The sequence below is a fragment of the Eurytemora carolleeae genome, unplaced genomic scaffold (assembly GCF_000591075.1).
Source record: "Eurytemora carolleeae unplaced genomic scaffold, Eaff_2.0 scaffold305, whole genome shotgun sequence".
Lineage (NCBI taxonomy): Eukaryota > Metazoa > Arthropoda > Copepoda > Calanoida > Temoridae > Eurytemora > Eurytemora carolleeae.
In genome coordinates, this window is record NW_019396192.1 from 264,204 (window position 1) to 292,201 (window position 27,998).

Here is a 27,998-nt window from a genome sequence, read left to right on the forward strand (position 1 = left end):
TCATGATATTTTTTTTTATTCATTAAGTTGAAACAATGCAGCAAGAAAATATGCTCTAATAAGCATTGTAAAATAAATGATTGTTGTAATATAGTATTCTATACAGCTGTTAGTTCACAGTTAACATTGTGTTTAATATGTCGTCTTTATCTCCTAAAATCACAAGAATATTCGTAGTTTTGGTTTGCTTTGCTAATCATCATTTTTCCTTGGAATATCTAGGAAAATCTGGAATGTTGTGGATTTTCATGACATCGTTTTCAGATATGGACTAAAGGTCTGCTTGTCTAGTGTTGGCGTGCTCTTTTTTCCTCTCAAGGATCCCCAGAGCTTAGATGGAGTGCTTATAGGAGGAGTACCAGACCCCCAGGGTTTAGAGGATCCACTAGTAGAGGAACCAGACCCCCAGGGTTTAGAGGATCCACTAGTAGAGGAATTAGAACTCCATAGTTTAGAAGATAAAGGAGAACTACTCAACCGGGTTTGTATATCATCGCTAGGACGGGTTGGTTGTTCTGACGTACTACTGATATACCCTGAGTTTACTTCAGTACTCCGAGCATACCCTGAATTATCAATACTCCAGTAATCTCCAACCTCTCCTTCTCTCCAGTTTCTGTATGTATTTGTATACCGTGTCTCCTCGGGGGAAGAATCTCCTAAAAATAAATAGACTCTCAACAAAATTTCCAAAGAAACAGAATTTAATTCTTTTTACAAAAGAAGTTTTTCACATTAAGAAGTTGGATATTTCAAAAATATTTTCACATTAAGAAAGTGGATATTTCAAAAATATTTTCACATTAAGAAAATGATAATTCAAAAATATTTTCAAATAATCTTAAATAATCAAATGCTGAAATTAAATCTATTTAATAAAAAAATCTTATATTAGAAAAATATCAATAAAGGAAATGATCTTAAAGGATATAAACTTGAATTAATAAAACTTTTATTAACTTCAAAGCTCTAAAATCTCTAACCAACAAAGAGTAAATAAAATATTATAAAAAAGGAAAAATGTAGTTCTCTTGAAGTATTTGAGTTTAATATTGTTTGATTCAAGAATGATTCAAGAATGAGAAACTATTATTTTCCTGAACTCTTGCATTTCACAGAACCAACGCAGCAAACCTAAAATGTAAAAATTTATTAAATTTTTTGCAAACTTTAAAGAAAAATAAAAAAGTTTTATTAGATTAAATTATCGAACTGATAATTTCCATTTCCGCTCTTATTCTATTTCCATTCCCTCTCCCGTCCTCTTCTTTAGTTATATTCCAATCCCATCATATTTTCAAACCCGCCATCTTCCAACCCTACCATCTTTCTATTCCTACCATCTTTCCTACCCTACCATCTTTCCATCTTTCCAACCCTGCCATCTTTTCTAACCTACAACCATTCCAACCCTACCATCTTTCCTTCCCTACCATTTTCCAACCCTACCGTCCTTCCATCTCTTCTACCCTACCATCTTTCCTACCCTTCCATCTTTCCTACCCTGTCATCTTTCCTACTCTGTCATCTTTCCTACCCTACCACCTTTCTTTTCCTACCATCTTTCCAACCCTACCATCTTTCTTTTCCTACCATCTTTCCAACCCTACCATCTTTCCAACCCTACCATCTTTCCAACCCTACCATTTTTCTTTTCCTACCATCTTTCCAACCCTACCATCTTTCCAACTCTACCATCTTTCTTTTCCTACCATCTTTCCTACCCTACCATCTTTCCTACCCTACCATCTTTCCTACCCTACCATCTTTCCAACCCTACCATCTTTCCAACCCTACCATCTTTCCAACCCTACCATTTTTCCTACCCTACCATCTTTCTTTTCCTACCATCTTTCCTACCCTACCATCTTTCTTTTCCTACCATCATTCCTATCCTACCACCTTTCCTACCCTACCATCTTTCCTACCCTACCATCTTTCTTTTCCTACCATCTTTCCAACCCTACCATCTTTCTTACCCTACCATCTTTCTTTTCCTACCATTTTTCCAACCCTACCATCTTTCTTTTCCTACCATTTTTCCAACCCTACCATCTTTCCAAACCTACCATCTTTCCAACCCTACCATCTTTCTTTTCCTACCATCTTTCCAACCCTACCATCTTTCCTACCCTACCATCTTTCTTTTCCTACCATCTTTCCTACCCTACCATCTTTCTTTTCCTACCATCTTTCCTATCCTACCATCTTTCCAATCCTACCATCTTTCCTATCCTACCATCTTTCCTACTCTACCATCTTTCCTACCCTACCATCTTTCCAACCCTACCATCTTTCCAACCCTACCATCTTTCCAACCCTACCATCTATCCAACCCTACCATCTTTCCTATCCTACCATCTTTCTTTTCCTACCATCTTTCCTACCCTACCATCTTTCTTTTCCTGCCATCTTTCCTATCCTACCATCTTTCCAACCCTACCATCTTTCCTATCCTACCATCTTTCCTACCCTACCATCTTTCCTACCCTACCATCTTTCCAACCCTACCATCTTTCCTACCCTACCATCTTTCCAACCCTCCATCTTTTCTACCCTACCATCTTTCCAACCCTACCATCTTTCCTACCCTACCATCTTTCCTACCATACCATCTTTCCTACCATACCATCTTTCCTACCATACCATCTTTCCTATCCTACCATCTTTCCAACCCTACCATCTTTCCTATTTTACCATCTTTCCTACCCTACCATCTTTCTTTTCCTACCATTTTTCCAACCCTACCATCTTTCCAACCCTACCATCTTTCCAACCCTACCATCTTTCCTACCCTACAATAATTTCAACCCTACCATTTTTCCTACCCAACCATCTTTCCTACCCTACCATCTTTCCAACCCTACCATCTTTTCTACCCTACCATCTGTCCAACCCTACCATCTTTCCTACCCTACCATCTTTCCTACCATACCATTTTTCCTACCATACCATCTTTCCTACCATACCATCTTTCTTATCCTACCATCTTTCCAACCCTACCATCTTTCCTATCCTACCATCTTTCCTACCCTACCATCTTTCTTTTCCTACCATTTTTCCAACCCTACCATCTTTCCAACCCTACCATCTTTCCAACCCTACCATCTTTCCTACCCTACCATCTTTCTTTTCCTACCATTTTTCCAACCCTACCATCTTTCCTACCCTACCATCTTTCCTACCCTACAATAGTTTCAACCCTACCATCTTTCCTACCCTACCATCTTTCTTTTCCTACCATTTTTCCAACCCTACCATCTTTTCAACCTTAACATCTTTCCTACCCTACAATAATTTCAACCCGACCATTTTTCCTACTCTACCATCTTTCCTACCCTATTATCTTTCCAACCCTACCATCTTTCCTACCCTACAATAATTTTAACCCTACCATCTTTCCTACCCTACCATCTTTCCAACCCTACCATCATTCCTACCCTACAATAATTTCAACTCTACTATTTTTCCTACCCTACCATCTTTTCAACCCTACCATCTTTCCTACCCTACAATAATTTCAACCCTACCATTTTTCCAACCCTACCATCTTTCCTACCCTTCAATAATTTCAACCCTACCATTTTTCCTACCCTACCATCTTTCCAACCCTACTACCATCTTTCCAACCCAACCATCTTACCTACCCTACCATATTTTCTAACCTACCATCTTTCTTACCCTACCATATTTCCTAATCTACCATCTTTCCTACCCTACCATCTTTCCTACCCTACAATCTTGCCTACCCTGCCATCTTACCTACCCTACAAACTTGCCTACCCTGCCATCTTTCCTACCCTGCCATCTTTCCTACCCTACAATCTTTCCTACCCTACAAACTTGCCTACCCTACCGCATCTTTAAAGTTATTCTTGTCTCTTATTTAAGGTCTTAACAATGATATAGGTAATTATAGCGTGCCTTAATAGGAAAACTTTTTATAAATCCTAATAAAGAGATAAGAAAAGTAATACACAGCGTAGGATTGGAATGTAAACCACCATTAGTAGGTTGTCTTATATACATATATTCAGTTCCACCCCATACATATATTCACAGGAAAAACTGAATCCTTTTTTCAAATCTTCCAAATCACTGGGAGTATCCTTACCTGAGACTGATTAGGACTAGAACCAAGTGCTCTAGGTACACCTACTCCACTGGAGAATCCTTTTCTCTGGCATGGACTTGAACTAGATGATCTGGGTTGTCTAAAATCAAGATTGTTCGTTCGACCTGGCTTCTTCACAGCAGAGTACAGAGGTTCAGGGGGGTTTGAGGATGGAGAAGGAGGAGGGAGGAAGGTTCCACGAAGAGGAGATGGAGAAGGTGGTGGGAGTCTAGAAACCACCTGGAGATTGGTCAATATATTTCAAACCTCAATACAAAGTAACTAAGTGTAAAATTTCGTGTAAAATTACTTTAAACAAAATATATAATTTTATCCACAATATCTGATTTAACGATGTTCTTGGGTCAGTCTTACACATTTTTTTTTCGCCCCTCCACCCCCCCCCCCCCCCCTCTTTCTCACTAAACCCCCTACTTAAAACCATACCCTATCCCCTGTTTTATAGTTTACTGGTGACTATAACCATGTATTTGTTCACCAGCTTGTCACATGTTGTTCAGAAGAAGAGTCCTGAGCAGGTAACTTAATACAGTGTGTTGATATGAAACCAAGGATCAGAAACCTGGTTTAAGGAATTGGATAAGGCTTTTCTTCCTATTTACATTTACATTTATAATTTTTATTTTAGATTGTAATGTTTTGAAATTATAAGTTATATATAGTGAAGGCAATAATATAATTGTGGAATATAAAGACGACTGGTTTTAAAAACCACAATTAACATGAAACACAGCAATTGTGCAGTGTACACAGACCCAGTTCGTTTTAAAAGTTGATTTTTGGGCTACTGGTGAAAACTTTTGGCTTTATTTCAATAACAAATACACATAAGATTTTTTAAATGTAGTTTTCCTATTCAACAATTGTATTGGTTTCCCTGTACTCAAAAAGGCACATTGGCAGTTTCGTTTAACGTATACTTTTTAAGTTACTGTCTCTGGGATATACTTTGTTAAGTTCCCGTCTCTGGGATATAAAACTAAGTGCAGACAATACTGTATCCATGTCTTCTCATCACAAAACTCAGTCAATGCAAACCTAAACAACTTTAGGACCAATCAAACTTTAAACTTGAATTTACGACCAGGGTCGGGGACATTCAAGTCTCACCATACATTGAAATTCAGAAACAGAGTTAAAAGGATTTACTTTTAAAAGTTCTTTGTGCGATATATGAGATTTCCAAACTGTGCTCTACATAGATTTGGGTATCTATTAATAAAAGTATTCAGGTTTTATATTGAGACTTTGGCAATTTCCTTTTATGTCTTTGCTGCATAAATCTTTATCAAATCTGGGTTGACAAAGGATTCGTTGGTACATTTGTAAATGTGGCAAGCTCCTCTTTTAATCCAGGGTCACTTTAATATTCAGGTTTTAATGGGACTGTAAGTGTAATTTCAAGCGACCCTAGCTCCAGGCAAAAATAGCAATGCCTGATTTACAACGGCATCCTTGAACCTTAATCTGATCAAAACTGTGCAAGATAATGATACCAGATTTTTCTCACTCAAAAAATGTTTATTTCACTTTCACAAAGAAAAGATTCTGCTGACTGTCCCTTTAAATGGGAAAATTATGCTTACTTTCTCAATAAAGGGAAAATTATGCTTACTGTCCCTTTAAATGGAAAAATTATGCTTACCGTCCCTTTAAATGGGAAACGTTTTGGGCACATTTAGGAATTCTGAAAACACAAGTCCAATATGTATCCTTGCACTTGAACAAAAACAAACAATGGTCTATCATAAAAGAATATTAATCAAGTATAACTTCAATGTATCTACTCTATATGTACGGTATAATACGAAGACCATAGAAGATGAGGATGACAAGACAAAGAATCCAAGGTTAGTTAGTTTTAATCTAAACAATATCGGATCCAACCCTTTTAAAGGTTTCAACCCGTATATCAACATATGGTGAATTCTTTGTACATAAATACACCCTACATATATCCGCATGAAACCACTGGAAATACATTACAATTTACATGGAAACTAACGTTCATTTCAAGAAACTAGAGTGAGGGACCGACAAACTCTAACTTTCAAATCCCTATTTCTTTGTGCTCCGGTGTCGTAGACCTTTAATATTTAGACTATAAATTCTGTCAGATAAAAATGTGTAAGTTTGAAATATCAAAAGTTTACACCACAAGGTTGCAAAGATATGGGAATTAGTGATAGAATTTGAGTATGTGGCAAGAACTCGGTCCCTTTTTTCAGTACACATACACCCCATTGAAGGCAAACCGAGTGAAGACACTGGAAAAATCAGCATCTTCTAAATTTTAGATAAAAATACGACGTGGCAAAAAAAATAAAATTCTAGAAACCAAAAAACTTATTTTGTAAATAATTATTTGAATTTATGTTTTAGGAAGGATATTTAACATCCTTCACAATCCCACTCCAAGGATTCATTTATCTAGAAATATTATATTACAGATCTATTTTGCTCTCAACTATTCTTTGAAGAACTTGATAGTTACAGAAAACTAGAGATTTTTAAAAATTTAGCTGCATAACTTTTCATTTTACGAAACTTATGATAGGTGAATGAATGAATGAATGAATGAATAAATGTTAATAATTCCCAGTTGTTGTTTTTCCTACATTACCAATTAGTTTGTCTCCAGAACCCTAAACCTTGTATTATGACTCCAAGAATGCTTTAAACCTGTAAAGTTTAAAAGATTAAGTACGAAGTAAATACAAGTATTGGTGGTCCAAGGTGTTAAACCAGCGGGAACAGATTTAACCAGGACAATTTCAACCCGGAGTTTTATTATTTTCTAGGTTAAAAGAGATATATTGACCGTTCCTGTTCCAATCCTTGCAGGAACCGTGGTGAGATCGGAGACTCCTGGCTGGGAACACAAGAGTTCCCAGGAACTCCGTCGTCGATTAGTTGAATATTATCATCAAAAGATATTCTTCGTCCTGATCCGCTGAACCTGAGTTCATTATGTTTAGAAGATTTTTTCCCAGGATTGGGTAAAGTTCCGTAGGTAGGTTTGAACTTAGGAGAGCTTGGCATCCGGCTCAGATTGGGTTTCGGAGCTATCGGAGGAAGTTTTCTCCGGCCTAGGGTGCTCGTGGTTTCAAACGATAAACATGTTTGGAGTTCAGGTGGGGGAGGAGGAAGAATATCCTCGTCTATACTCAATCTGCTGCTGGTTCTGGGAGGAGGAGGAGGAGGGGTTTCTAAACCAGGAGGAGGAGGAAACTCAGATATCTCATCGTTAGATCGGATAGAGTTCTTGATCTTCGCCTGAATATCTTTGGCCTGTTTCACGTTTGTGTGGAGTTCATCCAGTAGTTGCTGGAGCTCCTCGTAGTTTCTTCCACTGTTTATTCTCTCAGCTGAGTTTGATCTCCGGAGTAAGGTTCCGCCTGCTCCGAGTCTAATGTTTGAATGGTTGGATCCGGAATTAAGATCGCTTCTTTCGAACGAGAAGAGATCAGACGGAGTTCCAGCGCAGGTTGGAGGACGCTTTTTTATTGTTCCTCCGGCAGGATGATCGCTTTCAAACCCCTGCTCAACGCTAGATTTATCACTGAGACTAGACGAAGATTTTGATGTTCTCTTGAGAATTGATGCTCCGGGTAACGGGGTACTGGTTTCATTTACTCTTAAATCAAACCTGGCTAGATCACATGCACTGGAGAGAGGTTCTTCCTTAAAGAACTCAGATCGAATCCCGCTGGACAGAACGGAATCAAAACTTTTATTTTCCGACATCGGAGTCAAGATTGGGCTGTGTAGATTTAGATTTGTTGCACAGCTCTCAGCTTTGCCGGAGTTTGCGAGACAAACTGCGGAGTTCACAGAACCTCGTTTTCCAACCAAAATATCTAGATCTGCGTGCGTGATTTCGTCTACTAGGGTTCGATAGTTTTCATGCAAGCTTTGTCCATTTTTGGCAATTCTAATTCCAGTCACCCATTGGTGGAGCTCTTTTTGCGTGTCTACGCACAAATATCTGATGTATTTTGGATTTTTAGCTTGTATTTGTGGGTGTTTTATGCCAAAACAAAAATCTGTCGGAGCTTTAAATTTTCGTTTCCAGCCAACTCCGTAATATACTTGATTCACGTCAAAAGTGCACAAACATAATAGGTCTTTAGAGTTCTTCTTCCCTTTAGGGGAGTAGTACAGTCCAGATGTTCGAAGTACGAAATAAAATTTCTTCCAAGACTTTTTATTTTCAGCCTTGAGCCAAGCAAACCCTTCAACCTGAGGGGCGCCAACTCCAGCCACAGAGAAGTATTCCTCCACTAGTTCCTGGCGACAGTGCTCTTCCATAGGATCGTTCTTCTCCGAGGACGTATCCCCTAGAAGATAGATTTCAGGTCTCATAAACAGGTCAAACTTCTCCGGGCGTTCAATGAACCACAGAGTGTTCTTGGAGTCAACCTTCCAGAGGAGACAGTTTTCAACCAAGGACTCCTGGTCCTCATACACCCGCTCCATATATAGGTCAGGGACCAGCTCAACTAGGGCCCATTTAGGGTCCAGGGCCACGTGGTTTTTCTCCGCTAACATCCTGGTCACCTGAGCAACGTTCATCTTCTCATCCACCAAGAGACTCTTAGCTGAACCATCACTAGTAAACACCTTGATAAACAACTTCTTCACAGATGCTTCTTTAATCTTCTCAATGGCGATCTTAATCTTCTCTGCCTTTATCCTAGCATCCTCGTCTGCGCTGCTCCCTTCGCTGCTCACCCCACTACTCTTCTTATCAGTGCTGCTACTAGCGGAGCAGCTAGAGAGGACGGATAGGTTGTCACAGAATGCTGAATCTGTATCTGGAGAACAGTTTCTAGGTCCGGTAGAAACTCTGCTCACAAGACTACTTTCCATCCTACTTCAAATACACCATTTTACTTAATTCAGGGTTGGAAGNGTAATATAAAATATTTAATTTCTAATTGTGAAATGTGCTTATAGCTAAAAAAGCAACAACCATTTAAGAAATTGAAGTCTTAAACTTATTTTTTCCTAAATGAAACGAGTGGTTTATGATATCATAAAGGTTTACAATATTACGCTTGAATTTAACTTTTAATAGTTAAAACGTAGATTAAGTATAGTCTAGGCGCGGCTCTATACTTTTACATGATATTCTACCAAAACTATCAATGAACATGCAACTCAGTCTTAATCCATGTCCGCTCATTCAAATGGAAACCGAAAAAGCTTAGTGTTAAATAAAATATGGAGGGGGAGGGGGGGGGGTAATTCTAAAAGGAAACCGGTGGGAGTGGGTTCAGTCCGATTAGATGAAGGGTTAAATTCACTCTATTCAAACATTAGATAGGATTTAAGATAAGCAATGAATGAAAACTCACCTTTTAAATTAATTTTTCAATGCAAAATACTTTGAATACGTTTGAACGGACGGATTTAGCCCCACCCCAGAATTGTATTGTATATGGGGGGANTATTTTCTTAAATCAAAGGTTTAAACTTGAAATAAGAATGATAAATATACTATAACTAAAATAAAGAAGAAAGATCAAATATGAATTATGGTTCTTAAACTCGACAAAATAATTGCCAAAGAAATGGATACTTTTTACTTAATGCTTCATTGCCAAATCTAATTCTGCACATACTTAAAATTATTGTCAAAGTTAAATACAAAAGGAACGAAAACTTGCCTAACACCTAATTTGATAATCCTTACATTTTGTAAACATGTTTGATATTTCAAACAATTAATTCTGATAAATCTTAAATGTTTAAAATATCAAAAGTTTACACGATCTGATTCTAGAGATATTGGGATTATATAATTTGAGTTTGTGGGAAGTAAACAATTCCTATAGGGATCTATCATTCAGGAACCAGATCTAATTAATAGCGAGACTAAGCTGAACCGTACACGAAGTAGTTCAACCACTTATTTTTGCGCCAATTCAAGCTGAGAGGTGGTTGAACAACGTCGACGGAGTTCAACCATTTATTAAAGCTGAGCTGGGAACTTTAGAATTGGATAACCTTAATCCCGACTGCTCTTAATCCGAATATCCAATGTGGAAATTTTTTATTTCTTGCTTTATCCTCTCTTTTTTGGATATTAGTAGAGAAAAATCAAAAACCGGTTTTTCAAAGTTAGAGAGTTCCTCTCGTTTTTGTATATTAATCTAAAATGGCGGGCAAAAGTTCTAATTTCCCGGCTTCTGATACACGACTCTAATTGGTTGAATTTTAAAACTTTTTCAGGATACAAGATTAGGTTAGTCTCGAGATTAAGAAAAAGAGTGAATCATGAATTTATCTCGATATATGCACCATTCTAAAGTTCCCAGCTCAGGTCTAAGAAAGGTTTGCGAAAAGTAATCTACCACTTTAGCCACGATAATTTAACCTTTATAACATTTTAAATGAACCAGAATCTTAGTGAAACAAAAAATCAGAACATAGCAAATAATTCTGAAGTATTAGTTGTTCTTATAGACCATGCCGTCACGCATATTTAATTCTAATTCCAAAAATAATGCGAACAAGTGTAGCATATTTTACTAAACTTTTAGTTAACGTTTTTTGTATTTTAGTTTCATTCGCAGTCCGAAATTCAAGAGATTCAAGATTAAATCGAAAATTTCAGTCTCAAAGAGGTTTAGGTTAAAACCATGAGAAGTTGATCACCCCAAAAATGCTACAAATGAAATCTGCAAAGTAGTCATTCCTATATGCTACATATACATCACCTAAATCAACTCAATTTCAGCTTGGAATTGCACAAAAACTTCGCAACAGATATAGTATGCAATAGCATTTAACAAAAAATTATTACGAATAATAAATAAATAAACCTAGACGAAAATTGGATAAACCCGGTTTTGGATTAAATAAACATAATAAATTTTAAAAAGGATTTTATAGTATTTGCAGTGTGCAATGGGATGTGGGTGTGGAGGGGGGGGGGGAGGGGCATCTGGATGGAAGGTTTGGGGGTATCTGAGAAAGGTTAGGGGACAGGGGTATCTAGGAAAGATTTGGGAGTAACTGAAAAATGTTTGGAGGTTATCTGTAGGAAAGGTTGGTCGGTATCTGGGAAAGTTGTAGGGGGTTTTATCGGGGAAAGGTTTGGGGTATTCTGTAGGACAGGTTGGGGAGTATCTGGGAAAGGTTGGGGGGAAGGGGTATATTTGAAAGGTTAGGGGGTGAAAGAAAAGAGTTTGGGGTTATCCAGTGTGTATCCAGAGGTATCCAGAAAATAAAGTAATTGGGGAAAAAAATGATAATAGAAGATAGAGTAAAGGTTGATCTGAATTCTAACTGTACAGAGGGAAGAAATGATAATAGAAGATAGAGTAAAGGTTGAACTGGGTTCTAACTCTGAAAAAACTCAGTTAACTCCTGGTTTAAGGTTTCGACCCTAAGACCTAAAGGAGAAGGGCAAGCAAGGGTTCAACATTTTTGCATCTTTCAATTTATCTCTGATTGAAAACTGAGATAGAACTCAGACTCGAGGTTAAAAACCATGTTCATATCCATAAAACCCGTCAATGTAAAACAGAAAAAAAACAATTATTTATAAACATATTTTTTTAGCTGTTTACGAACTAGCTGTTCAATTAATTTCAGAATTAAAAGTTTAAAAAAAGAGAGATATTTTAATATTTTGTTAGATAAAGGGCCGCTTTCCTTTTCGTTATCAGTCCCTTTAAACCGAAAATTTTATTTTAAAGTTCTATTGACTTCATCATTATATTAAGTAAATGTTTAGCCTACAGTGCTAACTGCACACATAATTATAAATGATTACTTTTATGGCAAAGTAATTAATAAACCTGGCTGTATTTCAAGACGCGTGTTTGAAAACCAATTATTCTAACTCCAAGTATGTTTTATTGCTTTCTCATTACTCAACCTCAACCCCTGCAGGTAAAAAGAATACACATCAACAAATACAGATAACTATGCGAAAACCAAACAATCCGTGCTTAACTATGCGTTAACGCAAAAACTATGCGCGCACGCACATGTCTGCCGTGTGCAGTGAGCACGCTAGATAAACAAACTCCTCACATTCACATCAATTTATGTGACATCTAATCCAAGAGGAAGAATGAGTGAAAGTTTAAACCCTTGGTTCACTTTAAAGGGATTAGAGACATCATTTCAAATAACTCTTATTGTAAAGTGGCATGTCCGATCCACAGTGGTAACCTTTTAATTCAAAATGAAGAAGAAATCGTTATTTTTCTTTTTTGGAAAAAGTTGAATTTTGATAATTTCATTTTGTCTCTTTGCTATATAATACGCCAGTAAAGGAACTGATTCTTTGTCACAAACTCAAATTTTCTAATACCTACATCTTTATTATCTGATGGTTTAAACCTTTAATATTTCAAACTTAGATTATCTGATTTAACAGAATTCATAGTTTAAAATTTTTATACGATCTAACCACATTGGGTTGCTAAGATATAGGTAATAGAAAATTTTAATTTGTTGCAAAAAAATCTCAATTGAAAAAAATCAGTTTTCAGCAATAAACAATCATATCTTATTATTAATAATAACCGTTATAGGTTTAAAGATCTCAGATAATGAACACACTTTTAGTACAGAACTTGGTTTTTAAAACCGAAACACCGTATTAAGTAAATACACAGAATTGGGTAGAACGTTTTTGTTAGTTGTAATACATGTAAACCTGCAGGGGGGCGGATGGGGGAAAAAGAACTCGCACCCTTTTTGGTCAGATGTAAAATTAGTTTTAAAGTGAATATTTGAAAGGAATTAAAGGAATTAAAGCCATGTTTGGATGGTTTAATACTGGGGTATAGGATAAGCTACTGGATCCCATAAACCTGTCCTAGCTTGAATAGAATATATAAAAGGTTTGTCTTCATAAACTCGTCAAGAAGAACAGTACTATGTATATACTGCATATACGGATGCACTTGGATGTATGCGCATGCATTTAAGCTATGAAGGGTTTTGATGGGTTTATGGAGGGGGGGGGGGGGTGATTTTAAACCATAATATAAAAGTATATTTTTTTATTGGCCTAAAATCCTAACTTTGTGTGGATATTATTGAGCTTGAACGCTTGATCTCGATATCCAATGATTGATCCCTGAATTAAATGAAAAAATTGAAGTTTGAAATATCTAAGGCCTACACCATCAGGTAACAAAGATATTGGAATTATGAAATAAGCGTATAAGGCAAGATTTCAGTAACTTCGCTTAGAATTAAAATCTTCCTTAGTAAATAAAGAATATTTAAAAGTTAAGGGGTTCAAGAATGTAAAACTGTGTTTATGTTCCTGTTAGTGTTTGTGTTTGACTTCTCTACGATCTCCCTGGAAAACTGATTCTCCAGCTCGCTCAGCTCCCCTAGGATCTTATCTAACTCCTCGTCCTGGTTCGGATCCATCTGTATCAGGGATCGTCTGTTCTCCTCCCTTCTCCTCATCTCTATCCTTGATCCGGACTCTCCTCCAACCAAACCCTAAACAACAGATTTAAAATATTGATAGTTTAGATGTTTTAAAGGATTGGACACTAGACACTGGGCACTGAACAGTTTAAAGGATTGGGCACTAGACACTGGGCACTGAACAGTTTAAAGGATTGGACACTAGACACTGGACACTGGACAGTTTAAAGGATTGGACACTAGACACTGGGCACTGAACAGTTTAAAGGATTGGACACTAGACACTGGACACTGGACAGTTTAAAGGATTGGACACTAGACACTGGACACTGAACAGTTTAAAGGATTGGACACTAGACACTGGACACTGGACAGTGTAAAGGATTGGACACTAGACACTGGACACTGGACAGTTTAAAGGATTGGACACTAGACACTGGACACTGGACAGTTTAAAGGATTGGACACTAGACACTGGACACTGGACAGTTTGTCTTCGAATATTAATTTGTTTTGTACATATAAAAATATTTAAACCTACAGAACATTTATGAACTTTTTTTTAGTATTTACACTTTTCGTTACTATTTTTACTTGTCAAATCAGATGCTTAGGGAGGTCTCAACTGCAAAGCTTCTTGTTACTTTTTGAATTTTTAAATGTGTCCAAGTTAATATATTTTAATATATATTTGAACTGCTCAGGGTGTCCAACACCTAATTGTTTATGTTTTAACATTTTGCTAAAAAACTGTCCAAATAGAGCAGATCTATATTTAATTTAAAAAAAACTAGAGGTGCTGGCGAAAATTTGATATTTGAAGAAATTAAGAAATTCTGTATGAGAGAAAGAAAAACATCGAATAATTCATGAAACTTTTTCAAAGTTTTATAAGACAATTAGAGACATGGAGACCCATGGTAAATAATTAATTTTTTCATTTTTTAATCAAATAAGGTTGAAAACAACATGTCTTGGAAAAAACCACATAAAACTAAAGTATATTGGACGTAAGATTAAAATCTTAAATGTTTTCAATTATAACTCTTTTTTTTAAGCTAGATTCTGATAAGAACAAATTAGTGTTTTATTTCTGTTCTGTGACCGGACAATTTTATATATCTAGTGCCTAAACTTTAAACTAGAGGAGCTACGAGGTCCCTAATTCGTTCTAGTAGTCTAACCAATGCCCTTCTGTCTAGTTCACAGTTAAACCATGATTTATTTTAGTATTATCGAAATCGCGAACATTTTTTCGAAATTATATCAAAGAAATTATTTTAACTCCAGCATTTCCTTTGTAATTTCAAACAAAATGTTTCTTCATTCAATATTTCGAACCAAATGTTCGTCACTTCCAAACACTTTCGGTAATTTCGATATTTCGAACAAAATATTCGTCATTTCGAAATACTTTCGGTAAGTTCAATATTTCGAACGAAATCTTCGTTATTTTGAAATATCTTAGGTAAGTTCAGTATTTCGAACGAAATCTTCGTTATTTTGAAAAATTTTAGGTAAGTTCGATATTTCGAACAAAATATTCGTCATATCGAATTACTTTCGATAAGTTCGATATTTTGAACCAAACGGCGTAATATGTAGGATATGGTTAAGACTTTATGTTTTTGTTTTCAATGTTTAGCTGGTAAAGGTTCAAGGAGAGGATGTATTACTGTGTATTTCCTTTTCTACCAATATACAATAGTTCAGGATATTGACTATAACCAAACAGATATATAAATATATATAATAGTTTTTTGTTTGTTTTTTGTTTGTTTGTTTGTATGTCCGATCATAACTCAGCAACCAATTGACTCATTTTTCTCAAAGGAATTGAGTTTTTGCAACAAACTTAAATTTTCTCACCCCTAAATCTTTGCAACCTGATGGTGTAAACCTTTGATATTTCAAACTTAGACTATTTGATCTACCAGAATTAATAGTTTGAAATATTAAAGGTCTAGGAAAACGGGTTGCTAACTTATTAGAATTAGAAAATCTAAGTTTGTGGCAAAAACTCAATTCCTTTTGATTGAGATTCTTGAAGGAACTACGGAAATATTCTTATCTTAGTTTTGAGATTCAAGTTAAGGTTGACTCGGGAAAAATAGCTTAAATCGTAATTTACGACCAAGCTAGGGAAAAACGGCGGGAATGTCTATGAGTACTATGGGCAACGCCGGGTTCTTAAGCTAGAATAATATATAGATTATACATCTACATATTATGCTAGATTATGAATCTATATATAATATCTAGCTAGCTTGAGAACCCGGCGTCCAGAGAATTCATGAAAAGGGAATTTTTACGAGAATCGAAAGCCGGTGTCAGATTAGTTTATGACAACAAATTTAATATTGGTACTGTAAAGAGTCTGTAATACTGGAACTGATTTTAAATACAATTTATTTTGATCATTTAAAGAAACCTTCATTCAGTGTTAACTTATTCTAATTAATCTTTTGAAATCTGAGTTTTAGTTTTGTTAAATTAATAATTTTTATAAAGATTTGATTTAAAACATTTCTTTTACCATCTAACTTTTCTTTTCTAAACCTTTCTGTTTTATTTCTTCTTCTTCCTTCGTTTCCTTTTTTACTTCCTTTTTCCTACATGCGAAATAACCTTTGCTCGAGGTCATTATCAATTTTTGTTATTTGATAGTTCAATGGAGAACCCGTGAATCAGTGGATTAGGAAAAAGTTAAATAAATCCTGGCTACGGGACTGACCTGTCACATTCTCAAACCAATGACCTTGTAGTCCTGTGTAAAATGATTCCTTAGGAGGGAGATGAGATGATTTTGGGGTTTTGGTGAAAGAGGGGGGGAGGGGAGGGGGAGACATTAATATATTTAGAGAAGACGGGAAGGAATATATTTCGAGTGTGGAGGGGGGGGGGGAGGGGCATCTGGATGGAGAAATGAATATTGGGTATAGATATAGAAAAGGGGGGAGGGGGAATGATGATGCAAATTGGATTGTGGAAGGCACGAACCAATCATTAATACGAGTTGAGAAGGGTGTATTGAGAACACATTATACACCTGGAGTCCTGGGATCCTGGGATCCCGGGGTATCTGTCCTTTAAACTTAAAATATCATTTCCTCATGTTCTACAGTTAGAATTCAGGAACAATCTTCTTATTCTTGAAACTATATATAAGCTCTTCCGTTCTCGTTATTCTCCTTCTTCTCCTTTTATTTTTTCTCTCTTGTCAGTTATTTGTTCTTTTCCTTCTTTCCCTTCTGCTAAATGCGGTTTTCTTGTACTTTTCTTCCTATTTCTGTAATATAGTTTTTTTTATTTTCTTAAATTTTACTTTTTTTCGATTCTCCTTTATTGATCCTCTCATTCCGTAAATTCACTTCCTTTTATTTCATTTCCTTTGATTTTTTCATTTCTCTTTCGAATTATCTTGCTTCAATTTTGATCTCGATATTTTCAACTCTAAAATTATCTATTTTTTTTGTTTAGTCTTTTTATCTTGGCATAATACTTCTTATTCTGAAAATGTTAACTTGAAATTATCCAAATATCTGCCTATTTATCTAACTATTTATAAATCTTACCATCTATTAATCTGTTGCAATATATATTTATCTAACTATTTATATATCTTACCATCTATTAATCTGTTGCAATGTATATTTATCTAACTATTTATATATCTTACTATCTATTTATCTGTTGCAATGTATATTTATCTAACTATTTATATATCTTACTATATATTTATCTGTTGCAATGTATATTTATCTAACTATTTATATATCTTACTATCTATCTATCTGTTGCAATGTATATTTATCTAACTATTTATATATCTTTCTATCTATCTATCTTCTATTTTAACCTTCAATATATGTCTCGTTATCTAAGGAACGCTAACCCCGTCAGTTCTGCTGTAATGAAGAGATAAAGATGGCTCGGCACCGCGCGTTCAGGTCTTTTTTATTTCTCTATAGGTTATAACAATATGGTTCCCAATAAACATAAAAGATAATATATAATATATATGTATACATATATATATATATATTAGAATTATTTTCGGAAAAAATTCACCCAAATGAAATATCTTGTTTTCGTTCCTTGTTTCTCCTTTTTAATGAAACCTTAAGTCAAAGGGAATAAAATGGGGTTTCTAGAAACAGTTTCAATTTTTAATGTTGCTCTTCAAGTCGCCTTTTTTCATAATAAAAAATAGTATTTCGCGGATTTTTTCCTGTTTAGGAATTTCCAAAAAAAATAATATTCATATTTTTTCAAGGCAAAATCGTTTATTTATGACCGGCCAAATCCCGTATCTGGGCCGAATGAGGTTTCACAAAAAATGTGGCCAGATCAGTTTTGCCATTTTATCATTTTCTAAATACAAACAAACAGACAAGCAATATATGTATTAACAAGGCTTTTAAAACACTTTGCACTTTCCTCCAAAATGAAACCCTTGTCTTCACTAAAGCCTGGATATAAAGAAACCCCCTGTCTTCACTAAAACCTGGATATAAAGAAACCACCTTTCTTCACAAAAACCTGGATATAATAAAACCCCCTGTCTTCACTAAATCCTTGATATAAAGAAACCACCTTTCTTCACTAAAACCTGGTTATAATAAAACCCCCTGTCTTCACTAAAACCTTGATATAAAGAAACCACCTTTCTTCACTAAAACCTGGTTATAATAAAACCCCCTGTCTTCACTAAAACCTAGATATAAAGAAACCACCTTTCTTCACTAAAACCTGGTTATAATAAAACCCCCTGGATATAAAGAAACCACCTTTCTTCACTAAAACCTGGTTATAATAAAACCCCCTGTCTATACTAAAACCTGGATATAAAGAAACCCCCTGTCTTCACTAAAGCTTGGATATAAAGAAACCACCTTTCTTCACAAAAACCTGGATATAATAAAACCCCCTGTTTTCACTTAAACTGGATATAAAGAAACCCCCTGTCTCAACTAAAGCCTGGATATAATGAGAACCAGGATACAGAGGTTAAACTTTATTCCCGACAAAGGTTACACAATTACTTAACATGGCGGTTTTACTGTCAACAAAAATCATAATTGCCTGAACTAGATCTGGAGAGAGGAAAATAAGTATGCGCACGATTTATTTCAATCCAGAGTTTAAAACTTATTAAATATATTAAATATAGATTACAAGGCGTCGGATAGGACAAGACATAGATAACCTGGATAGGACAAGATAAAGATTACACGGATAGGACAAGACATAGATAACCTGGATAGGACAATATAAAGATTACACGGATAGGACAAGGCATAGATAACCTTGATAGGACAAGATAAGATTACGCGGATAGGACAAGAGATAGATTTCACGGATATGACAAGAGATAGATTTCACGGATATGACAAGAGATAGATTTCACGTATATGACAAGAGATAGATTTCACGGATATGACAAGAAATAGATTTCACGGATAATACTAGATATAGATAACCTGGATAGGACAAGGGAAAGATTACACGGATAGGACAAGAAATAGATAACCTGGATAGCACAAGAGATAGATTACACGGATAGGACAAGAGATAGATTTCACGGATATGACAAGAGATAGATTTCACGGATATGACAAGAGATAGATTTCACGGATATGACAAGAGATAGATTTCACGGATAGGACAAGAGAGAGATTACACGGATAGGACAAGAGATAGATTACACAGATAGGAAAATAGATAGATTACATGGACAGTACAAGATATAGATTACATGGATAGGACTAGATATAGGTTACACGGATAGGACAAGAGATAGATTTCACCGATAGGAAAATAGATAGATTACATTGACAGGACTAGATAAAGATTACATAGATATGACATTAGATAGATTAAATGGATAGAAAAAGAGATATATTTCACGAATAGGACTTATAGATATAGATTACATGGATAGGACAATAGATATATTATACAGATAAGAAAATAGATAGATTACATGGCTAGGACAAGAGATAGATTACATGAAAAGGACAAAAGACAGCTGACAGGGAAAGGACAAGAGATAGATTACATGAATAGGACAAGAGATGGATAATCTTTGATTTATAGTTCTGCAATTATATCCTCATATCGTTCAATATCTACCATGTCCTCTAAACCACAATTGTGACTGTTTAACGTTCAGAGATAAAAATATTTAACTTTAAGGTTTGAATCTAGAAAAAAAGAGAATGATCTCACCCTCTTTAAAGTATCTAGTTCTCCGAGCCATGTTTGAAGGAGATCCTCTTCTTTATCGGAGTCCATCTCACCCTCGTACATCTCGTCAATTCTAGAAATAGTAAAGAATAAGAAATAGATATGAAATATGAAAATTAATATTAAATTCATATATTTTACACTTAATCTCCCTGAGAAATACAATTATAAGGAAATATCATAAAAATATAAAAGAATGTATATTAATTATTTTTTACTTTAGTAATATTTTTATTCTTAGTTAAACGTGTTGTGCGCGTAAGCACACGCATGCAAGTTCGTTTTAACAAGCATTAATTTTAGTGATCTTAAATCTTGGAATTATTTTAAAATAATTTTATTCATCTTCTAAGCTGGTCTGCAGTTGGAACTGAAGTTTAAATACCTAAAAGGAAGTCGCCAATTTGATTTATGGTCTCATAAACAGATTTAAATCTGAACCTCGGTAAAACTTTTTAAATCTTTGAATTACAGATTTGCAGCTCTTGCAATGAATTGTAACTGTTCAATTTGAAAAAAAAACAGGTTTAAAAGTTAAACCTATCAAGATTGAATGCAATGCATGATATTACATATTATGAGTATATCAGATATATAGCTTGATAAGGAAACGAAGTGAAATGACTGATGCAGGTCAAAACCTTAACAGTATGAGTGTTGCACGGGACAAACAAAAGTTACAAGAATGCGTGAAATTTTAAAGTATTGGCCATATCTAATATGTCGTCCAAACATGGATAAATCTTATAAGATTTTGCAAATATGCGCCCCACGCACAGTTTATATTATTCGGAATGGCATCTTTCCGAACATTCGGAGGTATTCAGCAGTTTTTCCAAAAATCATTGGATTTGAAGATTTTTGATGTCTTATTACAATAATATTTTTTTTTTCCTAAAATATAAGTGACATTTTTTTAATGAAAAATGCATTCAGATTAATCACTAAAAGTTCTTCTATCTAGTTTTTGGAATTACACACTTAACTACTCAACGAGCTATTTAATACTTTAATCCAAAGTAAAATATCAACCAAATATTTTCTCGTATATTTTATATCAAATATCATATATTTAGAACATCATCAAATACTAATTTGAGATTAAACATTTATTTTTAAAAATGCTGGAAAATTTTAAACAACATTTAAAAAAAATTGTTTTTTGATTTTTGCGGCAAAAACTAGCTCTTAAATGGGAGGTATCTTCAAATTAAGTAAACAGTTCCGGCCGTCAAAGTAAGAATAGAAAGTATATCAAAATATGTTACGATATATATATATGACTATCTAATACATATATTGTAGAAATATATTTTAAAATACATAAATATACAATATGTACTAGATATAATTATATATCTCTACTCCGAAACTCGTTAAAGTCTTGACGACAAAAAAGGTTTGTTTGGTGCATACCAGCTGATTGATGAATATGTCGATATTAACCAATTAAAAACAATCTCACAGAACGGATCCAGACGTAAAACTGGTTTAAATATACACAGTGTCAGTGTGTCTTAATAAACATACGTTTACAGATGACCTGATCACAACATATTTAATATGCTTGAAATATTGTCAAACAAACTAATCACAAAGAATATGAAAAATATCTTTTTTTGAAAGGGTGATACAAATCAAACTTGGATAAAAGTGCCACTTTTATTTTAAATTGAGACACCCTGTAGTTGACCCAAGCTTGGGGCTTAATATATTTTTAGCAATATAAGATAAGACTAAATAGTCGAGATTATAGCTTCCAACACACATTTCAGGTTATAAAATTAGGGACACATAGTTTTAAAAAACCTTGCAGGAGAGAAAGTGAAAAAGAACTAAAGAATTTTTAATCATATTTTATAACATATTTGAAGCGTACTTGGTAAGGGTGCTTCACGGGAGTTTATTATATTATTCCAACCGTTTCAGAATATTAAAATTAGATGTACTTCATACTACACAGGGTTAGGAGTACACACAATTTAACTAATTAAATCTGGCCCCGCCTTGAATTTATTGTTTTTATACCGAGCTTATGTCGGTCTTTGTGCTGCTTATTGTGGGCGAAATCAAGCAAAAAGAAGAAGGAATTAAAGGGATTCTACGCGTAATTTCATGTGACATTCTAGGCTAAAATGACAATGCCCAAATTACAATGGTACACTTGAAAACTTTATCTGATGAATAATGTGGAAGATATTGTCGTTTTTCTAGACTTAAGCGTATTAAATGATAAAGATTTGAAGGGTACCGTTGTGAATCAGGCATGGTAATATTTGCATCGAGGCCGGGTCACTTAAAATTAAGCTGACAGACCCTTGATTCTGTATTTGCGCTGCTTGTTGTGGGCGAATAAAGCAAAAAGAAGAATGAATTTAAGCTTGGAAATAAAATACACATCATTAAATATTGCATAGCAGCCTGGTACAGAGGCTGCTAACATGGAAGAAAAATAAGATAAGGGTGTATCTATCTATCTATCTAAACATTTTATTTATTTATTTGTAATTTTATAATTTTAAATACTTTTAACTTTGTTTATTGATCATACATTTATCACGCTTTCGGCACCATCAGTATTCATTGATCCAATTGGCAAAATTGGTTAAATTCAGATGGTTAAAATGCCAATATATATAAGATATCCTCCACCCCCCCAAAAAAAAATGTGTAAGGTTCTAGAGATTTAATTATAAATAAATAATAAACCCTAATTTAGGCTTGTTTGAATAATTCTATGACAGTACTTCAGGGCTTTTGAAGTTTGAAGTTTAAAATTTGAGTGTGTAGAAAGGTATGTTAATAACAACTATTCAATTATTCACATGCTGTTTTTATACAGGCAATTAATTTGAAACATAATAAGCAGTTTTATGTTTTGATTGAGCGCATTGCCAGTAAATGGTGGTATTTTTTTCAAGAAGTTTCCATATTTTGGGACACCCTGTATGCAATTCTCGATATAGGAGTTTAAAAAGTAATTTTTCAATATCAATAATTCATTCTTAATGTTTCCGGAGCTCAGAAGTGTGGACTGTGGAGTATCTCAAACACTAGATATCGATATTTAATTAAAGTTATCCATTCAGGGTATGACCAACACAAGATATCGAAGAGGAATTAAACCAACCCGTAGATCTGGATTAGATGGAGATCAATGCTTGATCCCGGGATTCAACAAACAAAAGTTATGACTTTAGGTTCAGATTATTTTCAGGGTTTAATTAATTCCTGATCAATATTCAAGGTTCACAGAATATTAGATCACGATGTGTAGAGTGCGCACATGTTTGGAGGGGGGGGGGGGTAACCGTAATATTCTCAGAAGGTATAAGGTATTATATAAAGCTCATTAAGCTAAGCAAAAGTGTATGCTGTAAGCATATTACTTAGAATTGTATTGCTGTTTACTGTACATAAATTAACTAGTCTATATAGCTGATTGTTATATCCATTGCAGAAAGTTTATCAACTTTGTTTAGAATTTTTTAAAAGCGAATTATTTTTATTTAAATATTATTATAAATTTAGCATTAAAAAGTAACCTTTGATTAAAATAATTGCAATATGATAAAGATAGGATTTAATCCATAATAAGGATGTAGAATAATAATCATAGTACGAATCTAAGATCTATAGATCGGTGGGATGGATTAGAAAGTTTATGATCTGTAAATATTTGAATGGGTTTCCTTCTCAGGGTACAAGGAAGACTAGGGAAGGTGGGAGAGGGTTGGATGAGGGATGATGATTGAAGGGGGGATATATACAGAGCAGAGCAGTACATAATCGTACGCAATATATACAGAGCAGAGCAGTACATAATCGTACGAAATATATACAGAGCAGAGTAGTACATAATCGTACGCAATATATACAGAGCAGAGTAGTGCATAATCGTACGCAATATATACAGAGCAGAGTAGTACAACATCGTAAGCAATATATAGAGCAGATTATTACATAATCGTACGCAATATGTACAGAGCAGAACAGTACGAAATCGTACGCAGTATATACAGATCAGAGCAGTACATAATTGTACGAAATATTTACCAAGCAGAGCAGTACACAATCGTACGAAATATTTACCAAGCAGAGCAGTACATAATCGTACGAAATGTTTACCAAGCAGAGCAGTACACACAGATCAGAGCAGTACATAATTGTACGAAATATTTACCAAGCAGAGCAGTACACAATCGTACGAAATATTTACCAAGCAGAGCAGTACATAATCGTACGAAATGTTTACCAAGCAGAGCAGTACACAATCGTACGAAATATTTACAAAGCAGAGCAGTACACAATCGTACGAAATATTTACCAAGCAGAGCAGTACATTACATAATACAGTTGATATATGATGTACAGCAGTTAATAGCCGCACGCATTAGGTACAGTTAAACTATGATGCACATGGCACATACCCAGTTATAAATGCACATGTTCGTATTTTAAGTACTGCGAAAAAAACAACACTTTTTTTCGCTTTACAATCTTCATACGATTCACTAGCATTTTATTTTAATCTAATTTTTCTCGGAACCTTTCCCAGTTTTAATTAAGTTTTATTTTGAAGTTTTGAACCTTTTTTATATTTTTTACAGATTTTTTTACCTGTTTCTTGCCACGGGTTCAGTAAACTTTTGAAGTTGAAGCACAGTACATTATATTCATACTTCTCAGCCTACAATATAAAATAAAGTTAAAAAGGGTGCAGGACTAAAGAGAGGAAATAGGACGAATTAAGTCAATTTCTCATCCTTAACGTTGGGATGAAGATTGGAAGAAGAAAGAAGGGCTAAACTTTTGGATCTTTAATTAGAGCCATCTGCAGAGCTTAGACAATTCAAACCCCCAACTCTTGGTTTAACCTTAGATGCTGAATCATTTTCAAGAACCAACAATGTATTTTTCTAAGGATTTAAGACATGATAATCAAAATGCAAAAATCACCAGTGAATGAAAAATTAAAATTTTGAAAAGTATTTTGACTTAAGTTTTACTTTAATCGAGTTCAAAATCAAATTCACAAATAAAAAAAAATAAAAATTGACCACAAAAAAATGGTAAATACGCATTTTTTTTCGTAGAAAAGGTTTTGTAAGATTGAGCAACTAAAAGTTGAAATAGAAGATAGGACAATTGAATAAAAAATGAATAATTGAGAACTATGAATTTATGAACTTTTATAGATTTCTGAATTACAGATATATTATCTTTGTAAAGATGAACTATAGATATATAGATGAATAATAGAATGATATGTTTAATCCAATAATATGAACTACATATGTGTATATAAACTATGGATACCAGGTGTACGGTATACATATTGAGTTTAATACACATTCTCACTTCAGGGCTAGAGTCGGGAAGGTATGGAAGGGGGGAGAAGAGAGGGGGGGGGATACTGAAACACTTATCTACGTCTTGTGATGTATGGGGAGAAGTTGGCCTGGAGGGAAAGGATGGGGGGTTGGGTTTGAATAAAATTGAATAATTTCAAGTCATGGACTAGTCCGTATACTAGGAGATTGAAGCTACTCAGTTCTACGGCTAGATACTTGAAGTTTCACTACAGTCGCATTAATATAATGCATAGATTAAGTAAGTGGAATAAACACCTCGACCCCATTCCTTTCTCCCACTGTACCCCCTTGAACCAAACCTAACCATAATCCTCCCTCCCCCTGTACACTCTTGAACCAAACCTAACCATATTCCTTCCTCCCCCTGTACACTCTTGAACCAAACCTAACCATATTCCTTCCTCCCCCTGTACCCCCTTGAACCAAACCTAACCATATTCCTCCCTCCCCCTGTACCCCCTTGAACCAAACCTAACCATATTCCTCCCTCCCCCTGTACCTCCTTGAACCAAACCTAACCATACTCCTCCCTCCCCCTGTACCACCTTGAACCTTACCTAACCTCCCCCTGTACCCCCTATAACCAAATTATAAACCCAGAAACCAACCAAACCAAACCTAATCAAAACCTTATATACATAATATACCAGAAATAAACATAAAACATAGAAGTGAAATTTTTCCATTTAACATCGTAGGTTCGAATTCTTTTTCCTTGCTTGTAGAAAACTTAGCAAACAAGAAATTAATAACTTACAGGAAAATGTTTAGATCCCTAATTAAAGTTTACCCTGCTGGGAATGACCACCACGAGATATAGAAGAGGAATTAAATTAATCCATAGATCTGCATAAGATTAAAACCAATGCTTAATCCCGAGATTAAAAACAAAAAAATTCTGACTTTAGGTCAAAGAATACAAAAAATAATAGAGTTATGTGTTAATTTACACTTTAATATCAGAACTTGAGTAGAATTTGGCGATTTTAAAAATTATGAACTATTGTAGCTTGAGAAACCAGCGTTGCCAAGGGTGCTCATGGTTACTCCCGCCGTTTACCCGCACTTGGTTGTAAATTACAATTTTAGCTATTTTTCCCTGTAAAAGTGGACACGATACACTTAGAATCTCAAAACCAAACTAAAACTTTTTCGTGGTTCTCCCGAGTTCCCCAATCAAAATTTGAGATAAATCTGTCATGGGGTTCATGAGTTATGATCGGACATCCAAACAAACAATACTGAAAAGTGAAAGATGATCTGTCAACTAAATCTGACCTAGGTATTTTATAAGGATGGGAAATGATATAATAGTGTAGATGTTGACTGACCAAGGTATTGTATAAGGATGGGAAATGATATAGCAGTGGAGATGTTGACGGACCAAGGTATTGTATAAGGATGGGAAATGATATAGCAGTGTAGATGTTGACTGATCAAGGTATTGTATAAGGATGGGAAATGATATAGCAGTGTAGATGTTGACTGATCAAGGTATTGTATAAGGATGGGAAATGATATAGCAGTGTAGATGTTGACTGACCAAGGCATTGTATAAGTATGGGTGGGTTCTGCACAGTTACCCAACTTTACGTGCTTTTTACTCGGGATAAACAATGGGCAAACCCTTCCTGCCATATTAGGTTAAATACCGTTCAATGGAAGGTTTATGGAGAGGAAGATGTTTACAGATTTTCAGACAGGGTTGAACACTTTTTAGCAAGAGTAATTTATCTATGTATCCACAAACTCGAATTTGATAATTCCTTTATCTTTGTAACTTGATGGTGTAATTTAAAACGTATAATTTGATCTAACAGAGTTTTTGATGAAATATGAAAGGTCTACGAGTCCGAGTTGCAAAGATATAGGGATATGAAAATTAGAGTTTGTGGCAAAACCCAATTCCTTTACTTTGATTTTGAATGGTTTTATATTCAGTATAGAGCAGATCTCTAACTCAAATTCTCTAATCCCATATCTTTGTAAACTGCTGGTTGATATAAATACTTTAAATACCAAAGGATTACAACATTAGATTGCAAGATATAAAGATTAGAAGATCTGTAGTCTTTTTGATGATGGTCAAAAATTATAGTGCTTTATTTTTATTGATATGAAAGTTTAAAAAACCTTAGAACTCAGCAAATGTAAACTTTTTCATTTAATTATTCTTTAAATAGTCATGGGTGGATAATTTTATTTGTTAATCACTAAATGTTCATGAAATTATTTGCTGAAAAGGGTACCGGTAGATAAATACATAAAACTAAAAAGGGGTTTAATGTTTTTGTTTATGATAAAGAAGTTAAAGATGTTCGTGAGGAGAAGATTAAAAGGTTTGAATATTCCCGGCTCCGGGTCCAAACTTGCATAGGTAGGCCTGCTCCACCAGCCACCACCAGCTGCCCATTCTACTCTTCCGCATCAGATTTATCAAGGTCATACAACAATGCCATTAAAATGCCAACAGAGAGGAGAGGAATGGTTAGGGACAAGAAACTTGACTGAGGAAAGCGGGAAGGGAAGGGTTCTAGGGATTTTATGCAAGATGAAAGATATGAATGTTTTGCTCTAAATCCAGACTTCGTTTAAATCCCCAAAATAACACACCTGGTCACAAACTTCATGATTAAACGCGTTTAACACTTTATAATCTGATTTTATCTATTCAATTCTATTAGTTAAACTAAGAACCTACCAATAAGTAACTTTAGATAAATGTTGTATCTTTGAAAGGGGTGTAAATGAGTTTATTTGAAGCCAGGTGTATACACTATATAGTTAGTATCACCCTCCTCCCCTCCACATCTTCACTGGTTCACTGC

General features: G+C 34.8%; 1 protein-coding gene across 2 annotated transcripts; it reads right to left on the reverse strand.

Annotated features, from left to right (window-relative positions):
• LOC111697772 (abnormal cell migration protein 10) lies at positions 1–27,997 on the reverse strand. 2 transcript variants are annotated; one of them, XM_023467892.1, is made up of 8 exons: positions 27,872–27,997; positions 24,416–24,485; positions 19,778–19,868; positions 13,434–13,618; positions 6,962–9,008; positions 4,115–4,354; positions 1,098–1,134; positions 1–659 (listed from the first exon to the last, which is right to left on the reverse strand). In XM_023467892.1, exons 3-8 carry the CDS (start codon positions 19,856–19,858, stop codon positions 247–249), a joined length of 3,003 nt encoding a protein of 1,000 aa, XP_023323660.1. In that variant the 5' UTR covers positions 19,859–19,868; positions 24,416–24,485; positions 27,872–27,997; the 3' UTR covers positions 1–246. The 2 variants fall into 2 exon arrangements, with proteins under 2 accessions (XP_023323660.1, XP_023323659.1); XM_023467891.1 differs by having other exon boundaries at positions 6,962–9,011.
• Position 27,998: the final 1 nt, after the last annotated feature.

Coding starts and splice junctions, on each gene's coding strand:
- LOC111697772 (XM_023467891.1), bottom strand. CDS start 19,858: ATGTACGAGGGTGAGATGGACTCCGATAAAGAAGAGGATCTCCTTCAA. Junction 9,012..13,433: donor TCAAACACAAACACTAACAG/GAACATAAACAC, acceptor GTGTATTTGAAG/TAGGATGGAAAGTAGTCTTG. Junction 660..1,097: donor TGTGAAATGCAAGAGTTCAG/GAAAATAATAGT, acceptor ATTTATTTTTAG/GAGATTCTTCCCCCGAGGAG.